General features: G+C 38.2%; 7 protein-coding genes and 6 long non-coding RNA genes across 24 annotated transcripts; 8 read left to right on the top strand and 5 right to left on the bottom strand.

Annotated features, from left to right (window-relative positions):
- Positions 1–25: 25 nt before the first annotated feature.
- Positions 26–810, bottom strand: LOC124201959. Its single transcript, XR_006877818.1, has 3 exons — positions 627–810; positions 518–556; positions 26–445 (listed from the first exon to the last, which is right to left on the bottom strand). It is a non-coding gene; the product is annotated as an uncharacterized LOC124201959 (long non-coding RNA).
- A 246-nt stretch (positions 811–1,056) lies between these two features.
- LOC124201958 lies at positions 1,057–1,579 on the top strand. Its single transcript, XR_006877817.1, has 2 exons — positions 1,057–1,108; positions 1,168–1,579. It is a non-coding gene; the product is annotated as an uncharacterized LOC124201958 (long non-coding RNA).
- A 38-nt stretch (positions 1,580–1,617) lies between these two features.
- Positions 1,618–3,374, top strand: LOC124201956 (DNA-directed RNA polymerase I subunit RPA1-like). Its single transcript, XM_046598217.1, has 6 exons — positions 1,618–2,169; positions 2,232–2,413; positions 2,482–2,767; positions 2,842–2,970; positions 3,042–3,198; positions 3,267–3,374. The coding sequence occupies exons 1-6, from the start codon at positions 1,810–1,812 to the stop codon at positions 3,281–3,283; spliced, it is 1,131 nt and encodes a 376-aa protein (XP_046454173.1). The 5' UTR covers positions 1,618–1,809; the 3' UTR covers positions 3,284–3,374.
- A 38-nt stretch (positions 3,375–3,412) lies between these two features.
- Positions 3,413–5,097, top strand: LOC124201957 (poly [ADP-ribose] polymerase 1-like; the record flags this gene model as incomplete). The annotated part of the gene is made up of 9 exons (XM_046598218.1): positions 3,413–3,643; positions 3,708–3,836; positions 3,902–4,000; positions 4,064–4,210; positions 4,296–4,308; positions 4,377–4,507; positions 4,578–4,670; positions 4,737–4,838; positions 4,902–5,097. Coding segments are annotated over 9 exons (990 nt in total), but the record flags the coding sequence as incomplete, so codon positions are not given.
- A 375-nt stretch (positions 5,098–5,472) lies between these two features.
- Positions 5,473–8,243, top strand: LOC124201955. Of its 5 annotated transcripts, XR_006877814.1 has the most exons (7): positions 5,473–5,895; positions 5,998–6,313; positions 6,792–6,867; positions 6,939–7,082; positions 7,149–7,289; positions 7,347–7,561; positions 7,960–8,243. It is a non-coding gene; the product is annotated as an uncharacterized LOC124201955 (long non-coding RNA). The 5 variants fall into 5 exon arrangements; XR_006877815.1 differs by having other exon boundaries at positions 6,792–7,082; positions 7,358–7,561; XR_006877812.1 differs by having other exon boundaries at positions 6,792–7,082.
- A 137-nt stretch (positions 8,244–8,380) lies between these two features.
- Positions 8,381–9,963, bottom strand: LOC124201954. The gene is made up of 3 exons (XR_006877811.1): positions 9,795–9,963; positions 9,484–9,732; positions 8,381–8,690 (listed from the first exon to the last, which is right to left on the bottom strand). It is a non-coding gene; the product is annotated as an uncharacterized LOC124201954 (long non-coding RNA).
- Positions 9,964–10,614: 651 nt separating this feature from the next.
- On the top strand, positions 10,615–11,676 carry LOC124201953. Its single transcript, XR_006877810.1, has 3 exons — positions 10,615–10,698; positions 10,757–11,101; positions 11,186–11,676. It is a non-coding gene; the product is annotated as an uncharacterized LOC124201953 (long non-coding RNA).
- Positions 11,677–11,735: 59 nt separating this feature from the next.
- Positions 11,736–15,502, bottom strand: LOC124201950. 6 transcript variants are annotated; one of them, XR_006877807.1, is made up of 10 exons: positions 15,403–15,502; positions 14,833–14,905; positions 14,656–14,741; positions 14,410–14,586; positions 14,198–14,283; positions 13,638–13,891; positions 13,478–13,582; positions 12,992–13,420; positions 12,521–12,766; positions 11,736–12,453 (listed from the first exon to the last, which is right to left on the bottom strand). It is a non-coding gene; the product is annotated as an uncharacterized LOC124201950 (long non-coding RNA). The 6 variants fall into 6 exon arrangements; XR_006877806.1 differs by having other exon boundaries at positions 15,391–15,478; XR_006877805.1 differs by adding an exon at positions 14,001–14,076 and having other exon boundaries at positions 14,833–15,472.
- A 169-nt stretch (positions 15,503–15,671) lies between these two features.
- LOC124201946 (E3 ubiquitin-protein ligase MARCHF5-like) lies at positions 15,672–17,330 on the top strand. 2 transcript variants are annotated; one of them, XM_046598211.1, is made up of 5 exons: positions 15,672–15,764; positions 15,993–16,116; positions 16,174–16,382; positions 16,440–16,933; positions 17,001–17,330. In XM_046598211.1, the coding sequence occupies exons 2-5, from the start codon at positions 16,052–16,054 to the stop codon at positions 17,151–17,153; spliced, it is 921 nt and encodes a 306-aa protein (XP_046454167.1). In that variant the 5' UTR covers positions 15,672–15,764; positions 15,993–16,051; the 3' UTR covers positions 17,154–17,330. The 2 variants fall into 2 exon arrangements, with proteins under 2 accessions (XP_046454167.1, XP_046454165.1); XM_046598209.1 differs by lacking the exon at positions 15,672–15,764 and having other exon boundaries at positions 15,979–16,116.
- LOC124201948 (2-aminoethanethiol dioxygenase-like) lies at positions 17,001–18,166 on the bottom strand. Its single transcript, XM_046598214.1, has 2 exons — positions 17,860–18,166; positions 17,001–17,794 (listed from the first exon to the last, which is right to left on the bottom strand). The coding sequence occupies exons 1-2, from the start codon at positions 18,164–18,166 to the stop codon at positions 17,349–17,351; spliced, it is 753 nt and encodes a 250-aa protein (XP_046454170.1). The 3' UTR covers positions 17,001–17,348.
- LOC124201949 (nucleolar protein 16-like) lies at positions 18,058–21,213 on the top strand. The gene is made up of 5 exons (XM_046598215.1): positions 18,058–18,183; positions 20,309–20,562; positions 20,633–20,747; positions 20,814–20,957; positions 21,022–21,213. The coding sequence occupies exons 2-5, from the start codon at positions 20,462–20,464 to the stop codon at positions 21,172–21,174; spliced, it is 513 nt and encodes a 170-aa protein (XP_046454171.1). The 5' UTR covers positions 18,058–18,183; positions 20,309–20,461; the 3' UTR covers positions 21,175–21,213.
- LOC124201947 (probable RNA polymerase II nuclear localization protein SLC7A6OS) lies at positions 18,568–20,322 on the bottom strand. 2 transcript variants are annotated; one of them, XM_046598213.1, is made up of 6 exons: positions 20,246–20,322; positions 19,854–20,172; positions 19,646–19,792; positions 19,369–19,589; positions 19,180–19,302; positions 18,568–19,105 (listed from the first exon to the last, which is right to left on the bottom strand). In XM_046598213.1, the coding sequence occupies exons 2-6, from the start codon at positions 19,998–20,000 to the stop codon at positions 18,880–18,882; spliced, it is 864 nt and encodes a 287-aa protein (XP_046454169.1). In that variant the 5' UTR covers positions 20,001–20,172; positions 20,246–20,322; the 3' UTR covers positions 18,568–18,879. The 2 variants fall into 2 exon arrangements, with proteins under 2 accessions (XP_046454169.1, XP_046454168.1); XM_046598212.1 differs by lacking the exon at positions 20,246–20,322 and having other exon boundaries at positions 19,854–20,185.
- An 885-nt stretch (positions 21,214–22,098) lies between the features above and the next one.
- Positions 22,099–23,574, top strand: LOC124201945 (alpha-(1,3)-fucosyltransferase C-like). The gene is made up of 2 exons (XM_046598208.1): positions 22,099–22,400; positions 22,484–23,574. The coding sequence occupies exons 1-2, from the start codon at positions 22,290–22,292 to the stop codon at positions 23,570–23,572; spliced, it is 1,200 nt and encodes a 399-aa protein (XP_046454164.1). The 5' UTR covers positions 22,099–22,289; the 3' UTR covers positions 23,573–23,574.
- The last annotated feature ends 1,371 nt before the right edge of the window (positions 23,575–24,945 follow it).

Here is a 24,945-nt window from a genome sequence, read left to right as displayed (position 1 = left end):
TGATAGATTAATGTAAAAGATGAGATTTTAGGCAATGAACAGCCAAATGGCAATTGTATTTTCAATCACAGCATTGTCCCTCAAGAGAGATCAAACGAGAAGTTTTTCAATTTCTTGTTGTAAAGACTGAATCTGTGGTTTCAGTTATGATCCCTCATGTACAGTCACAGAACAAGCTGCAATAACAGAACAGGAGACTCCACAAGCACGTCCAAGTGCTAAATAAAGAATGAGTTTATTATAGCACATCTAAACTAATAATTTTATAAAATATCCTTGGTTTGAACGGACAAACACATGACATATGGAACATTTTTGTCTTCACAATCACACAGCAATGGCAGATGCAACAAAATCTCCAATTCAAAATCTCCAATTCGCAACATTAACTTGTTTTCCGTATCGTGTTTCAGTGTAAAATTGACACACACACACACATGACAATCTAAATAATAATGAAAAATCAATTACCAAGTGTTTCAGTGGGAAAATGTTAAAAATTGTAAGTATACTATACATGTTTGGTTCCTACAAATGTAAACAATTCCCATATGCCCTGTACAAAACATTTTATTAACATGACATCCACTACTTCAATAGTGGAAAACTTAGATGCTAAGGATTACCTGAATGATGTAGTATTTTCCTATATTTTTCTTTGGTCGAAATTTTTATCCAGCTAAGAGAAAAAGCACTTAGAAAAATACTTCCATAAGACACAATGTAAAAAAAGGGTGTGGTTTTATTAAGATGGCGGATTGCAGCGTTGTCGGACTACAAGAATCCTGCTATCCGCACGGTGCAAGAGGTCTATTGGTAAACCGAATGGAAGTAAATAGAGCGTGACGAGCAGATAGTTCACCACAAAGCAATCGCACCATCGCCCACGGTCATCTCAAATATTCCCCGTTTTTTCGTAAACGCATTATGTTTTTCATGATTTAATTATGTAAAATGTAAGAAACTCACTCACACCGAGCAAGGAGATGCTTTGTTATTGTCAGACTCGTAGTTTCAGCAAATATTCGTCTGCTAGACCAGCTAGACAGAGAAAAAAAGCGTGTCACGAAATTTTTTACTGTGTCGTGTTTTCTATTCATGAAAAAAGGTATAAAGTAACATAAAAATGTCATGTGGCCAACATTATAAATTTCGCGGTTTCTTTAGAGACTTATACATTTCGAAGGATTTTTTATTTGTCTTTAAAAAGGCAGGGAAAGAATTGTGCAATGAAGGGTGTATTGTTGCTTTACATTTTCACCACCAGTAGCCTATATATGTATTCATTTTGATGTATTTATTTTGATATTGGTTGTTGTAGACCCATCCCCAACAACGTCAACCTGCAGAAGGACTATTACTACACTGAGACTGAGAAATACTACTCAACAAAGGCGCCAGAGTACTACACCACAGCAAGTTACTACACCAAAGCTCACAAGTATTATTCCGCTCATAAATCTACACTATTTTCTTATCATAAACTACACTACTACTGTGTCGTATCCCGCCAGCTATCAGAGGGCAGCGCCATCGTATTGATTTCATATTTTCTTGAGAAAACCTTTAAATGTTTAGTTATATTCTCGTTTCTCTTCACAGAAATTGTTAAGATAAATTTATTTTTACTTGTATTTCAGAACCGACTACCAGCAGCTAGTTTTTGCTGGCTTGGGCGGACGAGAGTATGATGGTAAAACTAAACTTTTGCCTCCCACGATACTGAAGCCGGTCGCCCTGTGGTCGGGCAAACAAATATTGTCCACCGTTATCATCAATCTGACCCCCAAAGGCAAAAAGTTGATCAACATGGATTCTTCAGCCAAGATTAGCGTCAAGGACTGGCAAACGGTACCGGCAAGAAAATGGGAGGGAGGTGGTACTGAACTACAAGGGAATATCATGACGGAAAATGAAGTTGTCATCCAACATGGAGAGCTGCTCGTTGGCGTACTGGACAAGATGCATTATGGAGCCACTTCATACAGTCTCGTCCATTTGTTTAATGAGCTTTATGGAGGTCAGTATTCGTGCCGACTTCTCTCGTGCTTCGCGCGCCTTTTCACGACATACCTTCAGCTGAAAGGATTCAGTTTGGGTGTCGATGACATGTTAGTAACTCCTCGGGCAGATAAAAAGCGCAGAAAGATTCTTAAGCGACTTGAAACGGTAAGTCGTTTGGATCCGTTTTACATTTCATTACCCCTATTAATTGTTCAAAATCGAATTAGGTTGGAGATGGTGTTGCTACTAAAGCTGTTGGTGTTACCCCTCAAGAGGTTGAGAAAAGTGGAATGGAGATTGTGAAGAAGAAAATGCAAGAGATACATTTCAGCCAAAATGCCCTAAAAAAAATGGCCATTGACAGGGAATACAAGGGTGTTACTTATCAAATTAACAACGAAGTTAACAGGCAAGTTTTTCTTTTATTTTTGTTATTTTAAAATTCAAATTTTGAATGGGTTAATTCATGAAAACTAGGGTCTGCATTCCTGGAGGATTGCATAAACTGTTTCCGGATAACAACTTGGCGTTGATGATTCAGTCAGGTGCCAAAGGATCTAGCGTTAACGCTATGCAAATTTCTTGCCTCTTAGGCCAAATTGAATTTGAAGGAAAACGGCCCCCTCTTATGATATCAGGGCATTCTCTGCCGTCTTTTGTCGCCTTCGACACATCGCCTCGAGCAGGAGGCTTTATCTCAGGTCGTTTTATGACTGGCATTCGTCCTCAAGAGTTTTTCTTCCATTGCATGGCCGGTCGTGAAGTATGTAGTACCTCTTTTTTCATTTTCATTTATTTGCAATCTTTCTTCATTGCTATTGATTATTGTGTCTGTAGGGTCTTATCGATACAGCTGTAAAAACGTCTCGAAGTGGATACCTCCAGCGTTTTCTCGTAAAGCATTTAGAAGGAGTGAGTGTTGCTTACGATGGTACAGTGCGCGATTCCGACGGACTTGTTCTGCAGGTATATTTTATTAGTGCATGTTCTTTGCGTTAATCTAATCAATCCATTTGGTCCTCTTCTCTATTAAACAGTTTCTTTACGGGGAAGATGGACTGGACATTTGCAAATCGCAATTTCTCAACGACAAAGGCATGCCGTTTTTGGTAGCCAACCGCGATCGTGTCCGTTTGATTGAACCAGTATCCGATGAGTCGGAACAGAAAGAAGTGGATCACGCTAAAAAAACTGGTAATATTTTAGGCTCTTAATTTTTTGGTCTTTTATTTGCTTATAGATACCGTTTCTGAACCTTTCAGGTGAGGCGTTGGCTTAATAAGCATGGATCGCTAAGTAAAGAAAAGGTGCGAAAGTCTGGGTTTTTGAACTATTCCTCCCAATGTGGGATCAAGGACGATTTTGAAAAAGGGAAAAATGGTCGCACTTTTACCGCCTTTGAAATCGAACAGGCTTGGCAGAATTCGAATTGGATCTAACCAAGATGCCTCTGGGTAAACTGAGCAAGAAACAGCTGGAAAAAGCGTACGGGATGTTAAGTCAGGCTCGGGAAATGTTGGATTCGAAAGATGTATCGAAGACTAAATTCCTCGATATCTCGAATCAGTTCTACACACTCATTCCGCACGACTTCGGAAGAAAAACTCCACCTGTTCTTAGCGATAACGAAATCATTAAGGTAATGGATTAGTTTTTATTGTCCTTCCAGCATGATGAAGTCTAATCTCGATTTTTTTTTCTAGTCTAAACTGGAGATGCTTGAGAGCTTGGTGGAAATCGAGGTGGCCTTCAGCTTGCTGAAAGCCGGCGATGCTGTCAAGGATAAGGATCCCATCGATGCCCACTATGAGAAGCTTAACACTGAAATTGAAGTAACAATATTTATTCCTTTCATGTTTTGTATAGCGTATCATTCCTTATTTTAAATTATCTCTAGGTTTTGGACAAGGTTTCCGAAGAATTTAGTGTTATTCAAACTTATGCAAAAAATACTCACGCAGCAACTCATACTCAATATACTCTCGAAGTGGAAGAAGTAAGTAGAAGAGAAGTAGTTTCACGCTAGGACTACAGTTAACTTTTTCGTTTTCTTTCCCAGGTATTCAAGGTGGTTCGGAAAGGAGAATCGAAAAGATTCCGGCCGTTCTCTAAATTACCCAATCGCAAGCTCTTGTGGCACGGATCTCGTGTTTTCAATAATATGGCTGGTATCCTATCTCAAGGGTTGCGTATTGCCCCACCTGAGGTAAAATTACATTTATTTGTAATATATTTGACTTTTTTCTTGATTAACCATTCGTCCTTTCTTTATTTTGTGTGAATTTCGATAGGCTCCAATCACTGGTAATTTCTTCTTGGCTACTCAACTACATCACGATGATTAAATTTGTTAATGCTTTTGTTGTTTTTAGGCTACATGTTTGGCAAAGGTATTTATTTTGCTGACATGGTTTCAAAGTCTGCCAACTATTGCGTCACTTCAAAGAGCAATCCTGTTGGTATGTCGTTACTCTGTGACGTAGCGCTGGGCAAAAGCCAAAAGGTATAATTTTGTAACTTACACTCCGTCTAAATTTATAATTGAAATGTTGATTTTTTTAATTAGTTACGAGCGCAAGGAAGCCGATTACATTGAGAAACTGAAAAAAGATTATCAAAGTGTTCTCGGAGTTGGCAAGACTGAGCCTAATCCCGATGAATTTAAGGTAATTAATTCAAACTTTTGTTTCGTACATGAATCGAGCACTAAACAGCTTATCGTTCGATAATAGAGGTTGGGCGACGTCAAAGTTCCACTCGGCAAACCTGCTCCCACCAAAGTTAAGGGATCGTCGTTACTCTACAATGAGTACATTGTCTTTGATGTCGCACAGGTAATAAACTTCATTAGAATGACGATTTTTGTGTCAAAATTTGATTTTGATGTTTGGCTTTAGGTGAACATCAAGTATCTTATCAAAACGAAATTCCACTACAAATGAAAAGACATTTTTGAACTCCAAACGTTTTGTTAATCACAGAACCATTTCGCATTTTAAGTTTTACCAATGATCGAACAACTTCCCTCCTGTTTTTCCCTAATTACTTTGTTCTGTTCCTACCTTGAAGTTAAACAAGTTTCTTGACAGCAAACCTCAACACGTTGTTTTTAAGTTCCTTTTGATGTGACGTATGAAGGATAGCTGACAGGCTGCAACTGGTAAGAATGATCTTTTCCTTTATTTCTTTAAATCCTGTCCATTGAAGCGTACTATAAATCTCAGTCTCCGTCAAGTCGTTTTTCTTTTCCACGTGCTCTTCTTCATCTAGATCTGGTTGGCGAGTGTTTATATCCTCCCACTCTTTCTCTCACTTTCCTTGTTTCCGTTCTCATATCCGGATGTTATCTTAATCGGTCCCTGCGATACCGTTAACAATGTTGTTTATATTTAGTTATGTGTCAATTCTAGTTGTTAATGAATTTTAATGATTAAATTTATTAATTACTTAGTTTTCTATGGCGTCGTGCTGCTGTTGGGTGTTGTATCGTTGATGGCTGGGTCGACGATGCTTCCAGGATATGGTGGATACCAAACCGCAACGCCGCCGCCTTAAGTCCCGAAGTATAACTCTGCTTAGAGCTGCATCACTAAAGAGCCGAAGTACTGCACCGAGGCTCCCAATTACTACACCACTAAGGCATAGGAACGACTACGTATGCTGCCCATGTCAACTACACCGAAGCGCCTAAGTACTACACTACAACCTACGCTACCCCGAGCTGCTACACCGTCGCCCCGAAGTAATACTCTGCGTAAAAGAATTCGTATAAAAGGAGTGAGAAAAGGTGGTCGAAATCAATCGAGTGACGATCTCCGACACGGCAACAATTGCAGTGCACTATCTGTCATCAATTACATTCCTCATCGTGTAACCAGTTCGTAATCATGGGTAAATATTCTCTCTTTCACATTGAGTATTTTTTCTGTTTGCTAATATGCCAGTCAGCCAGTTATTATTGAAAATTAATGTTAAAATTTATGAATTGTTTAGTTAACTATAGCGTCGTGCTGCTGTTGGGTGTTGTATCGTTGTTGGCTGGGTCGAACACTGGTGTACCGACGTTTCCAGGATATGGCGGATACCAAACCGCAGTGCCGCCACCTTACTAGACAACTTACGAGTTGGTTACTGCTGCAACGACCAGTTGCGACCGAGGCCCCCAAGTGCTACACCATTAAGGCACCGGAGTTTTATACCACAACTAACGCTGCCCCGAGCTACTACACCGACGCCCCGAAGTATTAATACTCTGCCGCGACTTTTCAGTCAGATTTTCAGAGCCTGATTGAAGTGATTAACGAATTTGGTAAATTGGTCCACCCATTAAAGTGTGAAGTTCCCTTGATGGATTTAGTCGTAATAATTCTTTAAAAAAAATTGTTTTTGTTGTTGGCACCATGTTGTTGGCTGAGACACTGAAGATGACATCTTGTGGCAAGTTTGTCTTCAGTTGTTGGGCGTAGGCTAGCCCTTTAAGACTTTAAGGCCCCCTACCTTCTTGGCTCATTGTTAGTTGATTGAATCATGAGGTTCTGAGAGAAAGAGTCGCCATTTTTAGACCTTTTTATTTTTGTGAGGTTTTGAATTTTGATGTTGGCTTAATTAGCTGGATTGCCACTTGTGAGGCATTTCTTAGAATGTGATTGCTTTTAGTTGGTTCGGGTTTGTGGTTCGTGAGCTTGCTATTATTCTTGGTATAATTGATTCTATTAAATTCTATTGCATGTGCAGTGAAAGTGGCCTGAAAGCATGCTGAAAGTGTTAATTTCATTTTTTATTTGTAGACGAATGTGACTCCATTTCCCGCCATAAACTGGAGTTCTACTGTCGGGCACTAGAGTTCTATACTTCTATTGTCGGGTATTTTTAATAACATTTGGAGGAATCTTTTGGCTCCGTCAGTAGGTGGCTAAAATCAAGTTGTCCCCCAGCCCGGCCAGCCGCCAGATGACGCGAGTGTCTTTGAGAGGACGAAATTTTCGCCATTTTGTTCCAAAACGCCAAGGGAAAAGGTATTCCAAATTCGTTACGGAATTGCGGTGTCGATCTACATTTTCAGCATTGAAATTTTTATGGTAAATTCTAGTTTGGATTTCTCAAATGTCTCTCAAAATCCTAGACGTTGCTGTGTGAATTTACAGGCAATCTGGCATATAATTTCCACTTGGCCAAATAATCGATCACGTGGACTGAAACTGCTTTCCAATTTCGCCTAAATGTCGTCCGTTGTTAGCTGTACCTGTTCGGATGTACGTCTCATCTCACGCAGAAACAATACAGAGGTAGTAGAGTAATTTTGTTGATCAATTTCCCTGCAATGATGCTATGGACTTTATAAGTTGGTGTTCAGGTTGGAGATCCCGTTGCTTAACTGTTGCAGAATGTGAGAACTCAACGAAGTCTGAGCTCCATGGCTGGCATCATGGCCACAGTGGTTTTGTTGCAGCCAGCTGGTAAAAGGTGTGATCGAGTGAAGTTGAGCTGCAACTGCTGCATGCAGTTTATCGAGCTGGTGTTATCCTGAAGTGTCATTGCAGGAAGACTTTTTGAAATGGTAAGTTGATTGAAATTTTGGGTTGTTACTTTTAGACTTTTTTTTTTAATTAACTGAAAAGTAAAATCTGATCTGATGTGGACAATAAGTGGTGCTATCTCTTGCTTCCAAATAATAGTTTTTGTGAAAGATATCAGATAGCGATTAGCTTCCTTTGAGTTAACAATTTTCTTCTGATCAAACTAGAACAAAAATTTCCACTCTGTATTGCAAACTTAACACTTAACAACACTTAAGAATTAGATGTACAGAATTCTCTTTTCCTGGGATTTAATCTTCATTTAAAATTTCATTTGCCAATGGAATCTTAGTAAAATGTCTGATGTTGTTTGTTTTACACGATTTCTTTTGCATCTTAAGTTTGATCATGGAAAAATAATATTCCTTTTTCCCCATAGGACTTGGTGAGACTTAAAGCTATGCCTATGCTGTTCAATGTGCAGTGGTTTTGCAGCTTGTTTCCAGTTGAGAGATGTCATTATGCAGCTGATACAGGATTGAAGAAAAAGAACTGAAGTAGCTGTGCTGGAGTTCTCCTGAAATTGCTGTGCCACAGGAGTTGCAAATAGTGTTTGGTTCTTCATATAAGTTTATTTGAAGAGTCAGGAGATGATCATCCACTTCTGCCTATAACTTATGTAAAACTTCAAAGTTGTAAGAAATATACAAGTCAAGTGCTAAACATGATTTTATTATAAGTTTTAAGACACAGCAAACAAAGAACTTGAAAAGGAATTGCTTTATTGTCCCACCTCCACCCACAATTCCACCACATTTTACAATCACATATATACATACATACACTTAAGTTAACCCGTTGGCTGCCACGCCATACAACCCGTAGGTTGTTCTCTACTCTCTACGCGCCATGTCTGAAGGATCCATGACCAAGGTGGGACTTGCCATTGCTGACAAGTCCGGGCTGACAGGGGAAGATGGAAGCACGCTATTAGGAGGCCTCTAGGAGGCCCGTGCTAAGGAGGTAGGGGGGAACAAAGGCGTGACAGTCAACGGGTTAACTAACACAAACAACAACATATTAACAACAACAAATGATGATCCGCGCTGACATTTTGGTGATACCGGAGATTTTTTAGTGTCCATCTTCTCGACGTCTCCTCTGCATTTCCTGAGACAAAACAGTTGAAATGTTATTAAGTGAAATGCCAATAAAAGTCACATAATACAGATAGAAACAATAGTCAGGTTTTTTGGCTCAAAGATTTAAAGTTGCAATTTTTTTAATTTAAAATCAAACTTGCAATATTTAGAACTGTAAAAAGAACAAAGCTCACTTGCTAGTTTTTTTAAAATTTTCCGGAAGTATACCGGAAGTAACCACAGCGCCTCAACCATTGAGCTGTCGTCAAATTAAACCACATATTCGTGATCTCCATGAAATTTGGGGTCGATTAGGTGTGATTTAAACGAAATCCAAAATTTTGGCAAAATCGAGAATTTTCCTGAACTATAGTTCAGGAAAATTTTCAAAACCGGAAGTACGAAAACGTACAAAAAAAAACATGAACTTTACCACAAATTTGATGAGGATCACGAATTTGTGGTTCTTTTGTGCGTGGAATGAATATTTACTGAACTACTGACTGAAATGATAAAACCGGAAGTAGAAAAAAAAATACATTATCTAAAAATCTAACAAGTGAGCTTTGTTGGGGGAATAGTTATCGTCAGTTTTCACTAAAAAATTTCAAAACAACAGCTGCCAATAAATGTTTAAAGAGATTTTAAAGTAACAGAAACTGACTGTTTTGACAGCTGAAAAGCCATCTAGCGTTAGAAAAAAACGTCTAAGTAACAATACGTTTGCGCGCAAGTAGGGCCTGATTTCGGAATTATTACAGACACAAGTAAGTATACTATTAGAATAGATAATCTTCGAAAATAAGTAAATTGTCGGGTACCTGGGCATAATCCCGTGGTGAGTGACTGCAGGTGTGTAACAGCGGCACGGAAGCGACCACTGAAGTGTTCCAACTCGTCAGTGAAGTAAGACAAGTTCTATTTTTGTGTACGAAGCGATGAAGCAGAAGCTGGATGAGCGTACGTCGGGAAGATAAGGATGGAGCAGAACGTTGGTCATGGACAAAGCCAGCGTTGGCTCAAGAATCTCCGTGCCAGGACCACACGATTCCACAAAGAAACTGCGTACTCTGTAAAAAAAATGTTTAACATGATGAAAATATAAAAATGAATTAAGCATATCAATCTTTACCTTTTCTAAGAAGCATACTGAAAAGTTCATGATGACAAAACCGTGAAAATGGAATTCACAGCAACCAACAGCATTACTCCACATGTTGAGATAAATTTCCTGATGCTAAAGAAAGTGTCATGAAGTATTGCAGTAGCGTGGTGATAGGTGGTTCACTTCACACTCTTCATGTCACTGAAACTCTAAGGGGAAATGGGACAAGGAAATTCTCTACGTTATTTACAAATTAACACAAATTTACCTGTAAGAAATTTAACTCTACCTATCTCTTAGCTGGGTTGCCTTCTAAACCAAAGTAAAATCAGCGGAAACAACAAACATGCTGTTGCAGGGTACACCACCAAAATTGCGAGATTCAGAAAAGATCCTATGGTCCATAAGCAAGAATACCTATGTTATATGAAAATCTGAATTTTAATGATCTGGTAGCAGTAATGGGGAAATACCTTATCTCGGCACATTTATGTTCGACTATATGTGTGCTCTAAACATGAGTTTTAGGCTTTTGACAGCTTGAGGATCTAATGGATGGAAATTGACTGAGCGCTGAGTCAACAACTTGTTGGAATGACTGATACTCTGACAGTATACATCTAGAATTTGAAGAAATAAGTTGGTACAGTATTAAAAATAAGAAAAATAGGTAAAGATTAACCTACAAAAGATACGAAGTTCAATTTGGTATTTGAAATCACAGGAATAAGTATAAATTAGCAACAATTTGTTTTGCTCATTTCACCTCGTTTCGCCATATAAGAACAACATCAGCGACACTGGCGACATCTAGTAATGAGTTTTGAATCTTAAGTTGGTTGCATAGTCAGTCACAGACAGTCAGACAGACATGACATTACACGTCGTCATCGGAGATCGGATCATCGGATACCAAATTAACTGTTTTTAAGTAATTGATAAAACAATCTTTAACTTATACAACTGCATTCTTGACTAAATGTTTTCAGACAATTTTAGCTGAAGTTTTCATGTACATGGCCAACTAGGTGCTCGTGACAATAGAAATGAAATGGCCTAATCCAGTTAATGCAAGCTCACAACCTATGTCTTCTGAAGAAAAATCATTTCTGTTGCAGCTTAGTTATTTTACCAAAAATATTTTTAATTACTGTGTTTTTCAAAACAATATATTCACTTTTCCCTTTCAAGTTGTAAATCTTCAAGATATTGATGCCTTTACCAGATCGGCAGATCCAATTACTTTGTTGCTATCTATTTTGCGGACAACAGCAAGAAAATGCTGCTACTCAAGATTTTATGGTGTTTACCACTTTGTTCTAATTTAGGACAAGGTAAGATTGATAGATTTGAGGTTTTGCTTTCCATTACTACAATATGCAGTTTGAAAATTATATCTAAATTTACTCTCCTTTCAGGTTAATCCCTTTCCTGTTATAGTTGTTTGGAAACTGACAAGAGATTGCTGAAATTGAAGACTGATAATTTTTGTAGACGTAGATAAGTTTCAAGTGCATATCTGTGCTCCCTTCTTTTCTGAGTCCCTGTTTCCCTATCTAACCACTAACCAACGCTCGCCGGTGGTCACTCACCCGCTGTGATAACCAGGAGGAGGGGAGGGCTCTGGTCGAACGGGAACTTGGAAGGCGCATGATCTGAGGGTCATGAGTCTAACCAGGAAGTCTATTACGACTATATCTCCCTAGTAAAACTTGCCTCGTACTTCGAAGGTGATGCAAAAATCTTTGGACTTCATAGACGAAAGTGATTAGAAGTGTGAATTAAAACAAAGTTATACGCAGGTTGTACGCCACAAAATGAGATAAAAAATGATGTTTGTTGACTCAGTAAAATATGTAATTTGATTAACTAAAATTGCCGTAAAGATTAAATATCGATTTTTGGCTAATTGGGTGGCGAATTTCTTACTATAGCTAGCATAGAATAAGGAAAGAAAATATTAAGGTCTTAAACTGTATGTGTTTTTTATTGAGCTTAATTATATATGTATGTAATAATTAACGTAATTTTGCAGTCATTCCACCGCGTGCAATGGCAGAAATTTCATTGGTCAGCCACTTTTTTTGTTATATTGTGTAGTTACGCTATCATTGTCGCACAATGTAAATGTTGTTGTCGAATTCGGATTGGCAACTTTCAACTTTTGGCGATAGGCTTTGCCGACACTACAATTTTTCATGATTATTATCGTTGATTTTTCAACTTCTAAAATAGATCCATTCTCCATTGCCTTGAATAATTGTTAAAATAATTATACGAATCAAATAACACGGAAATAATGGGAATTATTAACTAAAGGACTGTTGTCGCTAAAAAGAAAGAGCTGTTATTATATGCAATCAATTCGACTCGTAAGTGGCATTTCAGTCCTGGTTTCATGCCAAGATCCTTGGCAATATTCCGTCAATGTTTTTGGGTTGGGTTGATGAGAACGACGTTCTGCTCATTGTTGTCTAGGCCGAGTAGACCCCATTCGCCCGTCGTCGTTCCACAAATGCAGCTGAGGAACACTAAATTGTAACGGTGCTTGTTTGAAAGGACTCGCATTAAGTTCTGTAGGTTTCGGTTGTTTCTCACACGGCAACTGCAGGAAAAGAAAGAGGAGCATCACGAGAACCTTGGCTAATAATTTGAACTCCACGCTTGAATCAGCTATCACGGTTTACTGTAATGGAGAATTTAATTATTTTTTAAGCAGTTTTACTTAAATCACGCTTTCAAGTATATTGTACCGATTTTGGTTGTTGTTTCCCCAAGTCCTCCGGCGTCGTCCTATAGAATCATCCAGTACGGAGCTGTTCCACGGGTTACTGCATGGGTCCGTATGCTGTCATACGGTGGCGTTACCATATGAAGCTTTTGTGGAGGTCTTCATGTTTTCATTGTCATTATGTTCCACCCTGATGTCGCACGGAAAATGTTCTTTCATTTCATTGGAAGGGTCCTGGAACGGAGTACCGCCGAAGCCATTGAATTAACTAAGATTCAATTTAAAATTTAATTAATTATTTAAGCCATTAATAGTTTTATGAGTAGACTGGCTGTAGCAACACAAACATGCACTACGATACTACCCAATCAATAATACAACAACAATGAACCTATATAACTCATACAGCTCGATCAATTTTCCCATCTTCTATTTCAACGTCTCCGTTGTAAATATCAGTAAAGATAACAAAAATGAAAATACCAACTTTTACCGGTAGAATCATGTTGATGTTGTCAATATTGATGTCTTGCGATTCTCAATAGTATGTCGTGGAACATTTATTTGCAGAAATTGGTGCTCTTCGTTTCGGCTGATGGCAATTCTGTTTACTTTGCTCGATAGTTACCGCCAGCGCGATTTTCAACTGAACCACTTCCACGAAATGTTGGACGATAAGAACGACTTCACGACTAATTCAACAACCCAATCTCGCCTTCTCGATCAACGTCGTGCAAACTCATATCACCTCGCGACAGGGGACACCTTCCAGGCCAATGGGTTTTCAGAGTTGATTGACCAAAACACAATACCACCAGATACTGTTGAGCGAGTTCCAACGATATAAATTCCGGACGATAGAACTTCGAGAGGCCGATTTGGAAGAAGTAGCGAAATAAAGTTTCTTTCTCAATGCGCCTCCCTGATAATAATAATTAATTTGGTAATTAATTGCTTTAAATCATAAAAGAAGCATTACCTTTTCGTCATTGTGAACATCGGAATTCATCTCCTAGCGTTAGATGTTGATGATGGTTGATTTCTTCACTTATCCTTCAGCAATCGTTCAGTGTGTTATTTCAACCTTAAAAAGAATTCAAGTTTAATCATTGATTGATGTAAATACAAGTTGAATTTACTTTCTTTGTCACACATCTAACGTGCTTCAGTTCCAGGCTGGAAAAGGTATTACGGTCGGCAAAGGACATCAACAATGATGGAAGACTCGGCTTAAATCAGATGATGGAGTTGAGCCTCTAACAATCCGATTAAAACGGACGCTCAACTACGACTGCGAAAATTCCCGACTGAATTGTGCCAATTGAGGTATCGATGATCGAAATGTTTTGCTGGATCTCAAGTGTAGGGCTGGTCTGAGAAACAGCAAAGTCACCTATTTATACAGATCGGATGAAATGGCAATACTTCGAGGCATATCAAACAGAGTGCGGCAGAGTGGGACCAAATTAGAAGAAAATCAGAAAGGGGCGAAATTATGGGACCATATGTTGATAGCTACTATCTCCATGTATCCCTCCATGTTATCTCGAACTGTCTGTATAATATAACCCTGCAAAACTAAGCACAACTAACTCTTACTCAAATATCTACGAACACATATGCACTATGTCGAAATCGTCGTATAAAGTAATAAAAAGAACTTAAAGATGAAGAGTTCAGGGATAGTCTGATCAATTACCTACACACGACGTGGGAAACTATTGAAGCCGTTGTACTCGAGCGTTGACTACTGCCGTAAAAGCCCACAATGAGAGATGGTGAAGCCTGAATAAACAACGTTTTACTTTCAATGAAAATTTAAAAAAAAATCGTGTTTTAATAATTATGACGCACATATATCCAGCGACCATAGAACTATCTGTAACGCCATTGGGCAACGAAAATAATTACCTGGAAGTCCTAGTTGAGTCTTCAGGTTGTACTGAATTCGTGCCATGCAAGCACATGATTTGTGAGCTCGTGATTTAATATCCAAGTACTACTTGTTGACCAATAAAAATTTACGTTGATGTATTATTCTTTGTTTACTTTTTTTAAAGTCATGTCTACCAGATCCAAACAATGCATCTAGAAAACATAAAAATTGATATGAATTCATTTGTTGCCTAAATATAATTGGAGTTACAATATTTATACCTTTTCATATTCCAAACTAGAAAGTGTAGAACTGCTGGATAGCAAAGATGATTTCAGCCAGGTAATGACAAAGAATACTTTAGCTTCTGATGAGACAAGAACAAAAAAATAAAATTATAATTTTGATTGGGTGAATAAAAGCAAGAAAAATGAGCATCTCAATTTCAATGTCTTCACCATTTGGTACATGGTATAACAAACTGCAGAACTTTGCCCAGTAGTCCAATTCTGAAACATAGACCACTCCTCCCTGTAAAGACCAACACAATGGACATTCAAATAGAAACTTAGACAACGGTACATGTATCTAAACGAGAAAGTTTGTTGAACAAACCCTAATACTTGAAGCAAGTCTATTATGCCTCAACAATAAGCAATCTTACAAACAAAGTGAAAGAAAAGTTTAAAAACATTCCATTATAAGTATTAAGTAGAAAACTATTGTGGCAGCATTGGAAACTTCTCAGTTATTATGGTAAATGACAAGGGAGACTTGATCACAAGAAAACTTTATGTCAGAGCTCGTTCACGATCGTCATTCAGCGCAGATAAAGTTGATCGAGTTTAAAAGCACGAACAAGAAAATAAATTACTAAATGAAGGCCGATAATTGTGAACAGAATCGTAACAAAACTAAGATAACATTAGTTGGGGTAATCTGTGAATCATTCATTCATCACTTGACGGATGCTCAGAACAAGAAAACGCGACAAACGTACCTACTCCTATACTTACAACCATCCTTACAAAAGTCAGCGGCACTCAACAGAAGAATGAACGGAATGAAAAAATAGAACAATGAACCAATTAACTATGAAGCTACGAACGAGTGGAAAAACGTGTGGCCGACTGCGAGAAATGATGATGATCTGATGACTTATGAGAACCCCACCTCCTCAACATCCCCTCGGAAATACCAGCAGCACTTTTAGGACTCAATTGCTAAATCCCTAAACACATTTAAATAAATTGCGTCATCGTTTCATCAGAGTAATCTGTGACTCTGGTTTCATTCATCGCTTCCTCCTCGGGGTCAACCATACTTTTTGAAAAAATCTAACTAATAATAAAAAACTATGTTATGTGTCTTTTCCCCTCCCCATTCTCGAGTAAGCTAATGTCGTCGTCGTGTAAACCTGTGTAAACCACTGCGTCAGATTGCCATTTCGTAGTTTACCTTTTGCTTACTTATTATTTCATTATTATGTATTTGATTAGAAGTTAGACTGCATAATTTGATTAGAATTTTTTTTCCTACCTCGCAACTCATGGGGGGGGATGCCAACACCCAACACTTATGACGTTTTATTCCAACTGGTTTCTGTAACGGCTCCTAGATGTCCCTGTAGCATTTTATATTGTGATAAACAACAGAAAGAAAAATAACTGAAATATCATGGAGTCTGAGACAGAAGAACCCGTCATTGAAACGAATCGCCGAGAAGATTTACACGATGATAAGTAAGTGAAAGCAATTAAAAACTTGAATTTGCAATAACTTGGTTGTTTTTTTTTTAGCAAAAGATATTGCTGGGTTTGTTTTGCTACGGATGAGGACGATCTTACGGCTGTGTGGGTGCAACCATGCCAATGTAGTGGGACAACAAGATGGGTTCATGAAAGTTGCCTCCAACGTTGGGTTGACGAAAAGCAGAAAGGCAATTCATTGGAAAGGGTTCACTGTCCACAATGCAACACCCAATATGTTATAGTTTTCCCTCCAATTGGTAACTTTCTTTTTACATTGTTGATGTTTAGTCTGTTTAATGTGATTTCGTTTTTAGGAAAACTCATCTTAGTTCTTGATATTGCTGACCGCATTATTTACAGAGTGTGCCCATTTATAGCAGCTGGTGTTGTCATTGGTTCTATCTATTGGACTGCTGTGACCTATGGGGCGCTTACTATCATGCAAGCGGTTGGGGCCAAAGAAGGACTTGCATTAATGGAACAGTCAGATCCACTTTTTCTTTTGATCGGCCTACCAACAGTTCCTATCATGCTTATACTGGGAAGGCTTGTTCGTTGGGAAGAAGCTCTCTTGGGTTTTCTGAATAAGAATGTTCCCCGGGTGCCCATTGTGAAACATTTACTACCCACTTTTCAAATTGCATCAGATTCTGTGCGGCCCCATACACAGGGTACAGAGCCACCGTTTTCTGATCCGGTTTCTGCTACCAGGGTGTTATGTGGAGCATTAATATTTCCATCAATGGCTGTTCTCTTTGGAAAATTGCTATTTCATCCTGTTCACTCCAATCTAAAGAAAACTTTTTTTGTAAGTGATGTGCTATATTTTTTAATTTTAGTTTTATACCTATTTATAGTAATTCTTGTCTCTCCAGGGTGGTATTGCTTTTTTGATGCTCAAAGGAGCCTTGAAAATCTATTACAAGCAACAAATTCTTATTCGGCAATATCAACGCCGTGTGCTGGACTTCGCCAAAAGGCCATCCGACGGAAAAGAAATAAAAACAAGCAGTAATACTAATCCGTAATTAGAAAGTATGAATTTTGGGATTACATGAAAGTGTATATATTAATCTTGATTTGGGTGGGTTAAGATCAGTTTGTGTATTTGAACACATTGATACATTTTTTTTTAAACATTAGTTACAGTACTGAAACTGTTTCTGTTGAGATGCTGCTGCAAATAAAACTTGTTGGAACTTTAACCTGTGTTGCTACCTTAATTAGTTTAATTCATGCTGTAGGTGTTTGATGTCAGGTCCACAGTAGGTCAAAGAGTCACACCAGAAAGAAGGTGGACAAGAAGTCTTTTTCAGCAATCTGATTTCAGAATTAGATGGCATTCCATCTTCTCCTGCAACATCTGAGTAGTAGTAGCAATCTCTAACCTTCCCACCATTCAGAGTGCCACTTGGATCATATGGAGGTGCCAAAATATCCAGAAAAGATGCAGGACCTCCAACAGTCCAAATTGTGTGCAGGTTGTGTTCAGAAGGTGAAAGCACAGCAGGGCTATCCTTCTCATTAATACAGGAGATGGGAAATCTTCTCGCCTTTAGGTACTGAGGTTGGTGCACTATAGAGCTGTTGGTTTGTCCAGGGAGATCAATTGGAGAGTAGCTTTGTACATTAAGGCTCCCATACAACACTTTCAAGATTCCGTACATACCTTTAATCAATCATCATTTCAACAATAATTAAAGTTTTCTTTAAATTTACATCTGAATCAGTTACCAACATGATCATGCAGGGGAATAGAAGCTCCATCTTTGAGGACAAATATACCGATGCTAACAGTCTGGTTTTCAAAAATTTCCATGTAAGAGACTGGTGCAGCTTTTGATGAAAACAAATTTAAGGGAAAGCGAGGCTGGCCAGAATAGCGAGTTAATCCAAGGTCGTCAGCTGGGCAAATTTCACTTAACAGCTGTCGTAGAATGTTCATGTTGTGACTAACATTTGCGTTGACGAAGGAACCGTTTGGTTTAGTTGCGAATGTTTGTACTGCTGTACGTATCACATTTTCTATTCGAGAACCCATACTCGACAACTTAAAAGGTACGTTGGTTTTTCAGATCTACGTGACTACAGATAAACATGACCTAGTTGGAACTTGGAAACTTGGGCATTAACAATTAAACACGAATGCAGATGCAGTGCAAAACTGGCAATGGGATCTCAGTTAGCAGACGACGTAAAAAAAAAGAGTAGTAAAATTTTTTAAATTTGGGATTGTAGCAAATAGCTATGGACGGAAGTATTTTTATCCCTTTAAAATATTATTTTATCCTATTTCATAAACATTTAAAAAAACTTTATAACCATTTAACTTATCACAACCCCAAATTTTACGCAGATCGATACATCGATCGGTAAACAAAACTTGAGTGATAATTTTCACTTTTCAGATCTTAGGTTTGTTTCAATAAATTAATTGCGGAATTCTTAATCATTCAAGTTTTTGTCTAGTCTATAAGATGTGTTAGCTAATAGATTTACGATTTACTACTTCCTACATCTTTCTATGTACAGGCATTTTTAAAAATCTATACTTTACGGTACTGTAGTTTCAATTTAAAAAGCAGCTGTAGTGTAGTCGACATTAAATCAATGCGCTATTTTTTAAGAAAAATTTGTATAATACAATTTTGTTTAACATATTAAATGAGAACATATCCAACCCGACATGCACATTTAGAGAATTTACTTACATGAAAAGGTTTAAAATAAGTTTTCCGATCAAGCAATATACTTTTAATCTAAACACTCAACGATCTGGTCGTCTGACTGGTCATCGCTGTCGCTCTCGTAATCACTCCCTTGCAAATCCTTCATTACCCGTATCTTAAAATTGGCGTAGGCATCACCGTGTCGAGGATAGTCGTCTTTTGAGTAGATAAAATCGTCATCATCAGACGACAATTCGTTAGTTGCATCCAAATACATTCCAGACATTTTCCCAATAACATCTTCATCACTTCTGAAATAAGATAATAAACTATTAGCATCAAATTGTGATTTTATTTTACAATTGGAAATTCATGATTGATATACCCTTGTTCTTCATCGGGATCTGTATCAGGATATTCATTGCGGTAGTTGTTTTCATCATTCGAATCGTCACTGTGGTCGGTTTCACTGTCTTCATGATCTCCAGAGTTGTAATAGGGTTGAACACTACAAATAATAATAACAATAAAAAATATGAAGATTTAAAACAGAATCCACACTGATTATGTGTACCTCATGAGACGATCAATGTAAGAGTCATCAAATGTTCCTCCTTCACAGTAGTACAAATCAAAGACACACTCCTTCTCATTTTCTTTCAATACTTCACACTTCTCTACAACAAGAGGGATCCCATTGCAAGTGGCAATTTCACCTTTTTCATGTTCTTCAAGTACAAGGTCATAAACTTTCATCGTATTTGTGGCATCAAGATCCCGGAATGTGTTGAGAACCTAATAACTAAACTTTAACCAATGTTTAGCAACTATGAGATTTATTTGAAAAATACCTTATATTTCTTTTCACTGTTTATAGCAACTGAACTTTCTTCTTTTCTTGACTGAAATGAAGAGCTTTTATAAGCCTTTGGAGTTTGACGGTGAGACAACAACTTTCCCTTTTCAACCAACTTGGCAATATTTTGCAAATTTTCTTCCTGTACAGTGCATCAGTAGAATTAATAATTGACAAACAAACATGAAAATCAAACCAAATACCTCATTCTCTGTAGATCCACAAAATTTGAAAATGTTCTCTTCAACTGCCTGTTCAGAACCTTCCACTTTAATACGTTTGGTTGCAAGAACAAGGGCTTCAGCTGGTTCCTGACTTTGTCTACGTTTAATTCTTACGATAGACGTCATTTTTGTGTGTAATTTTATTGAAATCCCGTTCAATTTAATGATTTGTTTCGAAATAACGACACAGACTTCGTAGTCTGTGGTAACGGTCTGCTGTCTGCTCTCTTGACAACTTGCTGGATTGCGTATTGGCGGGTGTTTAACTAGGGGGTTCTGAGATTCCCCGCAAGATTCTCTAGTATCGGAGCCGAATTTTTTTAATTTTTAACTTGCCAGTCAATGTACAACAAAATTAATGAATTCGTTACTTTTTATTCTCGATTTTTGGAGATCAAAATCAACAAGTTATCGGAATTTTTTGTTATTCTAAGTCCTTATTTTAGACACTTGATGTCGAGTTCGAAAATTCGACGCTAGAGCTGAGCTGACCACGTGAAGTGATAGAACGTAGCGTCTGCTTCAGCAAGAAAGACGCATTGACATTTGCAAATTCAGTTTGTTCAAGTTAAAGCGAATTACAAAAAATGGTGAGCAACAAAAAATCCAGAGGAAGGAAGAAGTTTCAATATCATGTGGACAAAAAGAAGGTTGCAAAGAAGGCTAAGAAAGTTCCAAACATCAATTGGTAAGCATCATCTCCCTGTTTAGTGATTTTATTTTGTAAATGCTGATAATAATTAACTTTATTTATTTAGTAAAGCAATTAAAAATAGTTGGAGAGGTGATAAATCTGCAAGTACAAATCTGAGATCAATGGGTCTGGTGTACGATGCAAACAGATCATTACCTGTCAGCACAAAGACACCATTGGTAAAATTTTCGTTAAAAAAGTTGTTTGCTCCTGTTGTCAAATTTAGAATTTGAAATTTTGATTAGGAACGTGTACCCAAAGAGCCTACAGCTGTCGTAAAAGAACTTGAAAAGGAAATGAATGCTCCCAGAACGGGAACCATGAGGATGCCAAAAGAAAAGGTCAAGTGGATCGAGTATCTTCTTGGAAAGCACGGGGAAGACTATGAGGTGATTTATTTTAGTTGAAGAAGGTGTGTGGCTATTAATGTTTGTTTTAAAAAAATTTCATTAGGCCATGGCCATGGACAAAAACAACCATTATCAAGAAACTGCAGCCCAGATAAGACAGAAAATCAAACAATTCAAGAAAAGGCCTGCTTATTTGGTCAAATTCATGAAAGCGTGTGGAAAACTACCACCTTCCGAAGAAGCTGTGAAAGAGTGATTTTTGAACATTTGTTTAATAAACTGTGGACTTTCTTTACATCTTTTTTAAGTGAAATTAATATGCTCTTGTGTATAAATCACGGAAAAAAACTGCTGAGTGGACAAGGAATAACTTAGCCTGTACGTCCTTTTATGTTTAATATAAAAAAAAAAAAAGTTTAAATGGAATAGGAAAAAATAGTCAAGGATTACAGTTTAGATAGTCCAATCATAATTTTAAAAAGAAGAAAAGCACTACTTGGTATTTAGAAATCTAATAGAAATGAGGCCCTTTTGATAAGTAGCCGAAAATTCTCACTGCGTTTGCATAATGCTCGTGGATAGAAATGAAAAAGGCCGAGATTTTTACGGTTTCAATATTCTAAAGTCGATTTTTCCCTCTTTCTTTTTGTTGTTTCCGTATAACCATCTCGTTATTTTTTCAGAGCAGCAGGGGCGTCGTCGTTCCATCTTATTGCACACCTTTGGTTTCTCACACGCCGTTGACGCTTCTGTGTGACGATGGCTTCCATTTCTAGTCTACGATATTGTCGGTGTCTCTTTTTCTAACGTGGGAGGGGGAAAACAAATTCCTGGCACCGCCCGCAAGTGTATATTATCGTACATATACACTTGCATGGTCGAGTCTAAAGATTGAATAGTTATAAGGGATGGCTTAGCTTAGCGCGTATAAAAGGATCGACGACGGTTGAATTCGCAGTTGAGGGCATCTCTGTTGTTGTTGTTGTATGTGTGAGAGAAATATCTAATTGGATTAGGTAAAATAACGCTTTATCCTGCTCTCTCGGGTTCCTGCGGGTGTGCAAAGACGAATAGATAAACCCGACCAAGTTTTTGATTATTCAATCCCTAAACACTGCGAAATTGCTTATTCAATCAGCGACATTACGGAAGAGCTTTACCAATTCCTGGAAAGTTAAAATAAATAATAAAAAAGTAGGAAATTGTAAAAATTCAGAGTCGACAATTTGGCAACGCTTTTCAAGACTCTAGAGACCCACAGAAAAGAAATTGTCTCCGCATCTTTCTCTGCTACTCTTTTTATTATAGAATATAATCGCCTCGAAGAAAGAGTGTTTCCTTTGAGACAAAATTGAATCCACTTGAGCAGATATGGCTTTGTTGTCTGGCTGCAGCCGGAAGCACACCATTTGGGCCATCTTCTTGTTCGGCTTCGCACTACTCTTCGTCACCTACGCACATTTTCAATTGGATGCCAATCAAGTATTATTAGACCATTTGATTTTTATCTCTTTTTATTTTAAATAACTCCATTGTGTCCTAGCATTTTCTATTTCTTTTAAAAGATTCAATTTGAGATCCAGACAAATGGCGACCGGAACAACGACAGTGAGAAAATGGAACAACCGGCAGAGTTTAAAACGATTCTCTACTGGAACGATTTCTTCGGCATCGAGGATTTCACGTTCGGCTTCGGACGTGAACCTTTTATCCAGGCTCAATGTCCCATTTCTACGTGCCAAGTGACCAACGACCGATCGCAATTCAACGGCAGCCAAGTCGTCGTCTTCTCAGCCCAAAATTTGAATTTCTCCGATTTGCCGCCTCACCGTTTCTCTCACCAGCGATTCGTTTTCTTTGAAATGGAGTCGCCAGTCAACACGGACCCGCAGTCGATGCTCGACCCACGCACTCGATTCTCCTTCTTCAATTGGACCATGACTTATCGGCTCGATTCCGACATTGTCCAGCGTGATTCCTACGGCTTTGTTGTCCCGCGTTCAAAGCATCCCATCAGCGCAATGAGCTATCCGACCTTCCAGCACAACGTGACGACGTCCAGCCCGTCACCATCCAGCGGCAAGAAGAAACTGGCGGCCTGGTTCGTGTCCAATTGCGTGACATCCATCCACCGGGAAGATTACGTGAAGGAACTGGGCCGACACGTACCTGTGGACATTTACGGCAAATGCGGCAACTTGTCCTGCGGCGACGGATGCCTGGAAATGATTCGCAGCGATTACAAGTTCTACGTGGCCTTCGAGAATTCCTTTTGCACCGATTACGTCACGGAGAAATTGACGAGGGCCCTCCTCTATGACGCCGTGCCCATCGTCATGGGCGGAGTGGATTACAACCGATTCGCACCGCCTCATTCATTTATTAATGCCAAAGACTTTGACTCACCTGAGCAACTTGGCAATTATCTTCTCTTATTGAACGCGTCAGATTCGCTGTACGGGCGCTATTTTGAGTGGAAGCGCCATTTCAATGTCCAGTTGACGACCAAACAGGGCTGGTGTCACCTGTGCAAATTGGCCAACGACGACCGATTGCCGTCCAAGACGTACGACGACATTTTCCAGTGGTGGGTCGACGATCCCGATACCTGCAATTTAAAGGTTGGAGATACGCCCATTCAGAGAACATCATAGTTTTTAAATGTTTTGGACAATTTGAATCAGTACCTGAAGGCTTTTCTGCGAAGGGCGCTTTCTATTCTTCCCTTTGTCCAGGACCAATTTTTCCATCTGAAATGTCAAACATAAATGTAATTACTCTACATAGATTTTCTTTCTTCGAATTTCATCTGGCTGGAATTGGACATAAACTATATGACATTTTTTAAATCGACAAAGGTCTTTTGTGCATTATTATTAGCTTAATTAAACAATAAGGCCAAACGATAAAATGTTGCAAATAACTTTTACTACGTTCGTCTTATTTTTGTGATCCCATGTCAATCGATTAATCGTATTTTTGTTCAACAATCTGATACTTGCGTATAATTGTTTGCGATCCTTCTTGTATTTCGCATCAGAGCAGGAGATTCAAAAATGAGTTTGATTGGTTAAGAACTAGCAAAAACAAATTAAAAAAAAACTTAAATTCAATAATTTGTTTTCGAAAAATGTAATGCAATGAAATCAAAGTTTTCTCATCTTGAACTAAATAATAAACTAGATAATATTTAGTTTATTATTCAGTTTTATCTTGTTTTATAAATTCAATAAACAAATTCCTAATAGCTCTCAACGAATTGGAAAAACCTGTGTGTATAGTTAGCTGATTGTTCAAGTTGCATCACCAGCGAGAACCACCAAGTGATTGGTTCACATGGATAATGTTGGACAAGAAGACTCTGAGGTGCCTGAAATGATTCCTAAATCATTTTCTACTAATTCTGCAATGCCTGGCCTATAGAAAGAAATAAGCCAAATGTCTCTGCCTCTGCCAGCCTGCTACACTATACAAAATGATTCACACTTGGGTTTACAAAATACAAACATATACCTGCCAAAATACTAGTAGAATGTCCATTCCAGTGCACAATTGCAGGTGTTATTATCTATGATTTCAAGTATTTTTACACACTTTTACAAATAAAAGAAGACAAAGTTTCGTACTTTCACGTGTCGTTAGCTAAATCAGATTTTAATTGTAGTCTGCAATCTGGGATGTTGCATTTGTCAGATTGCGAAAATGAATCGAAATAAATTGACTTTTGAGTCCATGAGTTTATTATTAAATTTGAACTAAACAAAAAATTAAAAAAAAAAAATAAAACTAAATAAATTGAATAAAACCAGATAATGGCGATTAAATTAAATTCGCAATGCTAATAGTAGAGTGTCCATTAGTGCACCACTATTACATATTTCGGGGAATGAGTTTTTAGCAGCAGCGAGGAATTCCAAGTTTGGTAGTAAAAGGGCCAATTCTCTCGAGTGGGACACCTGCATTATTCCCTTGGCCGGCCGGTTGGCCGCCCGTCCAGACAATTCCCTAATGCGCCCGTCGCTGCTGT

Source organism: Daphnia pulex, chromosome 9, assembly GCF_021134715.1.
Source record: "Daphnia pulex isolate KAP4 chromosome 9, ASM2113471v1".
Lineage (NCBI taxonomy): Eukaryota > Metazoa > Arthropoda > Branchiopoda > Diplostraca > Daphniidae > Daphnia > Daphnia pulex.
Note: the sequence above shows the minus strand (reverse complement) of the source record. Positions and strands in the feature narration are given on the sequence as shown.